A 9,267-nucleotide genomic window follows, 5' to 3' on the forward strand; every position below is an offset into this window, starting at 1 on the left:
ACACTCTCTACATCTCGTTTTATTTAATGGTTGGAGAATGATGAATTTGATGGCACGATGCAAACAAAGGCTAACGGGGCAATTAACACTTCTAGTCAGGGTTATCCGTCTGAATCTCATAAAAGAAAATAACTTCTCTATTTTTAAGTTTGGCTTGTTAAAAACTACTTACTGAACAGCTACCACACATATCAGGCACAGCGCTGGCATAGCAAATACATGTGACTGATTTACTCCTGAAGTTTGAAATATTCGTAGAATTCAAAGCAATGTGTTATGTAATGCAAAGCCTGCAGATCCGTTCCATCATCATCGTTTAACATGTTCTGCTTAAATTAAACATCAGTAAATTGTTTGATCATTTGCATTTTCCTTTTTTTTTTTTTTATAGTATTTCTGTGTTAGAAGGAAATTAAATCATTTTAAATAACTGTATCAAAGGGCATCGAATGTGGTGTTTGTCCATTACGCTTCCCAGTCGTCATCGTCTGTTGTCGCTGTATGTGGGGCAGGAAGTGGAGGGATGACATCTGACATCCTCGCAAATGCCCCAGAAGGACCGGCCGGAGCATCACCTGACTCTCCACCAGCTGGACCCTTACCAGATATTCCTGAACAGAGGATAGAAGACATTATGCAAATTCAATCACTAATATCAGTATTTTCAATTTCATTTGACATAAAACGGGCCTCTAACCTTTTCGTCGCATAGCAAGTTTGTTGAAGAGATCAGACATAAAGTCTCCACCACCGGCGGCCGCTCCCACTGCTATTTTAGAAGGAAAAAAAAGAGTAAATAAATAATCATGCTACCAGTATTTTTTTAAATTTGCAATTGGAAGAGATTATGGTCTCACTAATTCCCCAGTGCTGCACTTCAAAGTGAAGCATATAATTACAAGACTTTTTTTTTCTTAATCTAGTTATTCAGTCAAGGCAGTTCTCTTGAAAAAAGAAAGAAATGTAAGGTCATGACCTGGCGAGAAAATGAAAGGGCCAGAGATATGCTGTCTAATATTAGGTAAAACAGTTTTTAAGTACAATCGTTGGTTGGTATGAAACTGAAGTCACACAGTTAAGCATATGTGATAGTCAAAAACGATCTCATCTTAACATTCAGTGTGAAATACTGTATAAACTCCTGGTTGAATACTAATTAGGGGCTGGTCACGCTCCACTTTGCCTGGATGACTGCCGTGTGCTCATTAATAAAACATGGGCAGAACCACATCCACGCTCAAACCATCTGACACCTTGTTCTTGCTCCTTTTGTTTCTTCTTCTCCAGCTTGCGTTCCTTAACGTTGCGTAACTTGGCTTTGCCGATGCCCCCGGCGTTGCGGATAGACTCCAGCAGGCTGGCACGGCCATCTGACGGCTGGACCACCTCGCTGGGTGCACCCGACACAGGACCTGTATTTAGAGGAGCCAGTGAGTCAGTGTGGTCTGGGTTTACATCACTGAGGTCAATCTAATTTATGAGGACAAACATCATTTAGTCCGTGTGTGCGTGTGCATAACTGAGGGAACAGGCTTTAAGACACTGTCAGGTTCGCTCCAAGTCAGCAGTGTAGAGCCTGTACGAGACTACTGACGTGCATAAATGTGACAAACCTGAACTTGGCACTTGGGAAACTTCTGCGGAGCTGTCTGCAGGAGGGGGTGGTGGAGGTGGCGGAGGAGGAGCTGACGCCGGAGCTGCGGGAGGGAGGGAAGGCTCCGGAGGAGGGGGCGGGGGAGGTGGCGGAGGTGGTGTGCCATCAAGCTGGAGCTGAGTTCCTGAAACAAGCAGATGAAATACTGTATAACACTGGAAGAAAATTTGATCTATTTATGTAGCATCTTTTCAGATATCACAAAAAGCTTCACAGTAAAAGACAAATGGGCACAAAATGATTGAGGTTCACAACATAAGACATCTACCTGGTGCACTGCTCTCCTCAGAGAAGCAGGGCAGCTCGGGGATGTTGTGTGTGGGTCCCGAGGGGGCAAATCCAGGTCCGAGGTCTGCGCTGTAAGACAGGTCGTCTGCAATACCTGGCAGGTCTGGCAGGTAGGACGGCACATCTATCTCAGGCACTTGACCCAGGTCTGGCACATAGAAATAACTCTCTGCTATCTGTTAAGAGAAAAAGAAAACCATGATTAAGTTTTAACAGATCTGATCCTTCACAGAAAAAAAAAGGAAAAGTCAGAAGGTACCTGTCTCTCCAGTTGCTCTCTCTTTGTAATGGACAGAGGAGCATCGAATGGTTTATCTTCTTTTTCCGTCTCTAGTGTTGTGTGCGTTTTTGTCACTGCTCCCGCCAAAGGATCAAGAAACACATATTTCTTATATCTTTAAAAAAATAAGACACAAATTAAAACATACGAGAGAACATTGAAATCAGTCAGTGTTTACAATAAACATCTGTGTCTGTGCTGGCGTGTGCAGACTCACAGATTTTCTGTGGTATTAAAGAGCAAAAGAGAGCTGACAGATGAGATGTTACGCGGCAGACTGCCCAATCCTTCTTCTGTCTCATCCTCAGTCTTCTTCTTATTTCTCACGCACACAGGGAAATACATTAACTTCTCCTGAAAGGAAGAAAGCAGGACTTGGAGTGAGAAGGAGATCAAGAAAATGTTAACGAAATCTTTAGCAACGCATATCGTAAATGTCATCAAAGTGCTCCTGCGCATAGATGCACACAAACTACAACACCAAGTTATATGTTAGGGGGTATTGCTTCTATTGAGGGGGGTACTGAATAATGCATTTCTGCATCAGAGACAAATGCCAGCTCTATTTTCTTTTTTGTTCCCTTCCCAAGCCGACAAATACACACAGATACACAAACACGTGCAAGCACAGGCAGGAAAAAATATTATTTTTATATTTTTTCCTGTTAAGTTTTCTGTAACGGTGAAGGAAAAACAGTGGTGTTTGCTATAAATAATGCAGGAACTTGTGCTGAGCAGAGCACGTACACACAAGAACCACTTGGGGGAAAAAAAACACATCTCTTGTCACTGTGCGGTGACACAAATACAGCTGGGTTCTGATATCCCATTTACATACGTCACATACAGTATGTGACAACTTCAACTGTGACTCATGTGTAGTTAAATCTACAGAAAAGAAGGGACATGCCTGTTGCGGCTTTCGATACATGGTTGACAAGCTGCATTTTTCTACAAGTCTATGTTGTTTTCACCTCCATTTTACCTCCTAAATAAGTACTAAATTGCAAGTAAAAGCAACAGAGTGCACATACAATTGGCTGCTGTGTACTACTTTGCAGTATTTTTTAAACAGACAACATAACCTACTTGGCCTGAAAATGTTTACTTAGCAAAACAGGAAATACGCAGGCCGAGTGGAGATTTATGCATAAACATGTTTCACAAGGTTTACAGGGCATTCACATCCAGTCAAGCATTCACTTGAAATATCAAAGTTTTAAATCAGGTCAAAATAAAATGTGTGTAATTTAAGGTATTACCCACATCACTATGGATATATCCAAGACCAAGACTCCTGCAAATGCTCTAAAGCTTTAAAGTGGTTTGCCCAGCAGTCTGCATAAATATGACCAGTGTGCGCAGAGTCCCCATGCCCTCATTTGACTAGAACGTGAGGTGTGGATAAAAGCTATGTAAATAAAGTTAACCGTGTCCATATTCCTGTTTTCTACCTGCTGTTTTAGCAGCATGAGCTGAACAAAGAAGCAGCAACACTAACTAGTCAGCAAACTCTTTTAAGACATCAGCTTTGCGAAAATAAAATATGCAATGTGGCTCTTAGCAAGTCACAGTCATCATTTTCATAATTTTGAAAATTGCTTTTCAAAACCTTTGCTCTTTTCCCCCCCAACATTTTAATGTGTTGATCTCACCTGCAAAGCCTTTTCATCAAAGGGTCGCAGTTTATTCTGTATTCTGTGTCGGGGCCGTGTTTGTGAAGAGGGGTCTGTAGCTCCAGCGAAGATAGACAAGTAGTCCTGAAGTTGATCTGGGGCTGGGTACTTGGCACTGGAGAAAACCTATATGCACATAAAATAACATTTTTACTCTTTTTTTCTCCTATATTCTGTATCAGAACTTAAAAAGCTGCCTTCTAGGGTGAAGATTCAGTGTTACCTTGGTGGCTTTCTTGCTGCCTTTAATCTTGTCGACACGGGCCTGAGCTAGTCTGATCCGGTCAGTGATGCTCTTGAGCTGGTGACGGTTTTTCTCGACACTGTCTGACACCCTGCAAGCAACAACAACTGAATATGGGCATATGCACATCTACACACAAAGGATAACCGTATGTCAAGGATACTGCACAATCCAGTTCTTTATTATATATCCTGCAGAGTCCCGAAACCCCCCAAAAGGAACTGAAGACTCCTACAATTCATTGAGATTATGTATAAGTATCAAATGCCACTCTCATGTTTTATCAGTGATCTACTTATAAAAAGCTCATGTTTCAAAAGTTTACATGGCCAAAACTGTTCTGTTCATAAATGTTATTGTTTCCATGCTGTCACAGGCAACACCACCTCTGTTTTCAGGGTGCCAGACAGGACCATCTGTCCTCAAGCAGCTGCTGTTTGTTAACGGTGCAATCTATTAAATATGACAAAGCTTTTTGGCCCATGAGCAAACTTGCAACAGCTGCTGTTATATCTGCTACCAATTCATTTTGTGCGTTATTAAAACCTGTTCTTTTGTTGTTAAACACTCTTTGCTACCTAGCCTGAGCAAATGCAGAGATCACTACTGTTGAGTTTTTTTAAAAACTCTGTAGCTTTAAAACTTTTTGCTATTTTGAAAATCTGATAAGCTAAAATTGATCAAAGTAACCTTTAAATAAATGACACTAAAAATGAAACAATCCCTGAAACAGGCTCTGGAATAACATCTGGCTCACTCCTACCCTGAATAAAATGTAGTGGTATAAACTGAAGGAATAAAACAATATCAATAATAATGAATTTGTATAATACATTGTATTACTACAATGTAACCACAAACAACAATGTAATTTCCCTATTAATTTCATATTCATCCCGTATTTGCAACCATGAAAATGTAAACAAAGAAAAAGACTGCAGACCCAGTGATTCAGTTTACAACCAAGAGTCAAACACTGCGAGACCAACCTGGAAACTGTGTGTGTGTGTGTGTGTGTGTGTGTGTGTGTGTGGTGGGCTTGCCTTCTGAAGATGTCTGTAGAAATGTTCTCCAAGTACATCAGTGCGTCTGCTATCTGATGAACAGCCTCCTCCCTCCTCAGGTCGGGCTGGATGAGAGGCACAGAGTACACCTGGCCCTCCAGGCAGTGCTTCTGTGTCATCCTGCAAAGCAAGAGAGCAACAAAGTTGAATCAAACTGTACCACTGTGTTGTAATGGCATATTCTCATAGTAAGGATTGCATTCCTGACAAACAATATTGTTAAAAATACCATGCTGAGTATCAAATTTATGAGGGCTTATGTCATATGGCAATCTCTCTCGCTGTCTCTGACTGACACTGACACACACACACACACACACACACACACTTCACGTCTGACTCTCACATGACGGCGCAGGAATATTATATCATTTCTTTAACCACAGCACTATGTGGACTCTTTTTATCGTCTTCAGCTGGTCAGAATTTTCTAAAAGCTAATAGCTCGAACGGTAAATAAATCTGCACCCAAATTGCTGAAGATATTATATTTCAAACAGCTGATCTCCGTAATGAAATAACCCGACATCTGACACCTCTTAATCCTAAATGCAGAATATCCGTGAGCATAGCCATACCCGTTTAAAGACTTGTTTTACTAGAAAGACAGTCTCACCTGACCATGAGTGTTGTTTACGACCACAAAAAGAGTATAATGGAAAAAAAAATGTGTCGACGATAGCCACTCGTTTAGCAAAACAACAGTTTCGCACTTCCGCATCCGTGTAGCACGTGACGACTCAGCAATTATTGTGTTGCTTTCAGGAACACTCGGAAATCTCTCGTTTAGTGCAGCCTACGCTTGAACTACGTCAGTAAACCGAAGTATTGGCTAAGAGCAGAAGTAAATGGCAAGAGCACTTCTCAGAAAATGTGTAGGCTTTCCTGCAGAATTCTAGAAAGAATTCTGGACGATTCTAGCACCAGTTTTTTACAGAACGTTGTTGGAAATCAAAGAAAAGGGCAGACTTCCATCAAATATGAATTCTGCAAACATTAATCTCCTGCTAAAACCAGGCAAAGACCCTGTATATCCCTCAAGCTATCGTCCAATATCCCTTATAAATGTAGACCTTAAAATAATCTGCAAAGCTCTCTCAAAGAGATTAGAGAAAATAACCCCCCTCTTAATTCATCCTGACCAAACTGGTTTCATAAAAGGTAGGCACTCATCAACAAATACACGTAGATTACTTAATTTGATGGACTACTTATACAGTAAAAACCTTGAAACGACAATATTTTCTTTAGATGCAGAAAAAGCATTTGACAGAGTAAATTGGAAATTTCTATTTGCAACTTTACACAAATTTGGTTTTGGAACCTCTTTCATTAACTGGTTAAAAATATTATACAATTTCCCAACAGCTTGTGTCAAAACAAATGACCAAACATCCTCCAGCTTCTGTCTCTTGAGGGGCACCAGGCAAGATGCCCACTCTCCCCTTCACTGTTTGCAATTTTTATTGAACCACTAGCAGCAGCAGTTAGACAGAATTCAGTAATTAAGGGCATAAAATGCAAGAACGTGGAACATAAAATCAGCCTTTATGCGGATGATGTGTTACTTTTTCTCCAAAACTCACAAACCAATATCTCTGGGGTGATTGAATTGATAAACTCTTTTGCAAGAATATCAGATTACTCAATTAACTGATCAAAATCTACAGTCCTCCCGATTAATTGCTCCTTCCATAATTCTTCTTCTACACCACTGCAATTGGGAAATATAAAATATTTAGGTATTAATGTTTCTCCCAAGCTTGTAGATCTGACTAAATTAAACCATATCCCACTTTTAAAGACAGTAGAAGGCGATCTGGCTAGATGGAAATGTTTACCCATATTACTCATGGGAAGGGTTGCCGCTATAAAAATGATGGTCTTACCAAAAATAAATTATTTCTTCTCAATGATCACAACTACCAACTTTCAGCACTACTAGCCAAAAGGCTTCAGTTTATCTCAGGATGGCTAAAACATACCCTCTTAGATGAACCTTGGCTAGATGTAGAACAAGCACTTCGCAATAATCTAGAGATCTCAGACCTACCATTTATCAGCTCAAACATCCAACGACATCAATGCTTCAAAAGCATCAGCATCAGCTCTTCTCTGACAGCATGGTGGGAGTTTCTAAAATTGACGGAGTCTTCATTAATCCCATGCAAACGTACACCTATCTGGAACAACCCTGACATATTACAAAACAATAATATGATAAACTTTCCAGATTGGAGTGGTAAAGGAATCAAATACTTAGAACATATATTAGAAGGATCAGAATTTATTCCATTTGATAGACCAAAACTTCTGGACTCAGATTTGCTTAAAAACCTTTCATTTAATTAGAAATCCCAGTCTTCAATTAATTCAATACAAAATATTACATAGAGTGCACTATACAGGTCATTGGATGTTCAAGATGGGCTTTACGTCTACCAACAACTGCTCACACTGCCAAACCAATTCACCGGACAATTATATCCATGCTCTTTGGTTCTGTCCACCAGTTCAGAAGTTTTGGCGCGAGATATGTGAAGACTTATCGAAGTGTCTGAAATGTAACATTCCAACTTCCCCTTTAGTGAGTTTGTTGGGCAGCTTAGATAATGTCACTACAGAAAAGAATATAGCCCATATGGTTTTCACTGCCCTATGCATAGCCAAGAAAACAGTCCTCATGAACTGGAAAAATAAAAATAATCTTAATAATAATATAGAAATGATCTATTAGATTACATTAGTCTTGATACAGCCTCTGCCACCACATCAGATCAATTACTCTAGGCTCCTTTGATCAGCTCCATCACCTAGTGGGGGTGGGGGGTCATAGTTTGGTCCCACCTTTGCTGTTGTGATTGGTGTGGGGGCAGGGATAGGCTTGGGGCGTCGGGGGATTCCCCAGGAGCATCTTCCTTGGAGGGCTCAACCCGGGGTTGCGGTCATGGCCTATTAAGGGCTCTGTTGGCTCTTAGGTGACGGTTTCCTCGTGGTTGCGTGCAGCGGGGCTAGGGGAGGGTCTGTGCTGATGGACGCGGGTTACTGACTGGTAGCCTGGCTGCCCCTGGGTGGGTCCGGGACGGGCGTGGGGTTCTGGGGGTGCTCCGTCTTTGGGCTGGGGCCCTGGCTGGGCCTTGAGGGCTTGGGTCCTGGTTGGTGTGTTGCTGGGGTTGTGGGCGGGTGGGTGTATGGGGGCCAGTGCATCGAGCCACCTGGGGGGCTCTTCAACTGGTGGGGGAGGCTGTTACATCTTGCAGGAGGTCTCCTCTCTTCAGGAACTCACTCTGCAGGAGGGGGAGATACAGGAGAGGTGGAGGAAGATCTCAGCCTGGGCGTCTATTATCCTGTGTAGTCTGAAAGATGAGTGGATGACGGGGTGGGAGGAGGAGTTGGCCGTCTGATTGGGGTCTGGAATGTGGGGCCTCCCTGCTGCTGCCGAGTCGGGGCAGTCTGCTTCTCTCCACCCCAGGGAAAAGGGTAACACTACCTGGGTCTGGGTGCAGTTTCCCCCTCCAGGGGCAAGGGTACCTATGTCTGTCTCCACGTTGGATGAGTGTTGAGTAATTGCATATGAGAGCATGAGGGTGGGAATGGATGTCTGTATCTGTGTGTGCCTGTATGGCTGTGTCTATATGTCAGGTTGGGTATCAGACGCCACCTCTCTGGGGACATCTCAGGCCCTCCAAGGTATGGAGGCCTATCTCCCCCCACCACTTCCCCTGCCAGTGGCAGACGCCCTCAGACATCGGTGCGTTGGTGGTTCTTTGTGTCCGGGGGTGGGCGTCCAGGACACAAAGAACCTCACTTCTTGGTGGCTGCTTGTCGGGGCCTGGAGCCTGGGGCTCGCTCGGGCCACTTCGGGGGTGGGGTGCCCTCAGCCTCTCGGCCTGGGGCTCGGTCACTCTGGCACAGCTGGCTGCCGACGGAGCTCACGGGCGCGTCACTGCAAACCCCCCCCCCCCCCCCCCCCCCCCCCGGCTTCTGGCTGCCCCTCTGTTGGTCTTCCTTGGTCTCTTGTGTTCTGAGGGCCTCTGGATGTCTGGAGTTTTGATCTCTTC

General features: G+C 43.1%; 1 protein-coding gene across 1 annotated transcript; it reads right to left on the bottom strand.

Moving 5' to 3' along the window:
• Positions 1-9: 9 nt before the first annotated feature.
• washc1 (WASH complex subunit 1) lies at positions 10-5,926 on the bottom strand. Its single transcript, XM_085357380.1, has 11 exons — positions 5,823-5,926; positions 5,186-5,326; positions 4,122-4,233; positions 3,878-4,024; positions 2,440-2,576; positions 2,202-2,337; positions 1,923-2,118; positions 1,614-1,778; positions 1,254-1,412; positions 698-769; positions 10-611 (listed from the first exon to the last, which is right to left on the bottom strand). Exons 1-11 carry the CDS (start codon positions 5,828-5,830, stop codon positions 466-468), a joined length of 1,419 nt encoding a protein of 472 aa, XP_085213506.1. The 5' UTR covers positions 5,831-5,926; the 3' UTR covers positions 10-465.
• Positions 5,927-9,267: the final 3,341 nt, after the last annotated feature.

The sequence above is a fragment of the Diplotaxodon limnothrissa genome, linkage group LG7 (genome assembly GCF_057381915.1).
Source record: "Diplotaxodon limnothrissa isolate DT_005_m linkage group LG7, D_limnothrissa_male_GT1.1, whole genome shotgun sequence".
In the NCBI taxonomy this organism is placed as follows: Eukaryota; Metazoa; Chordata; class Actinopteri; order Cichliformes; family Cichlidae; genus Diplotaxodon; species Diplotaxodon limnothrissa.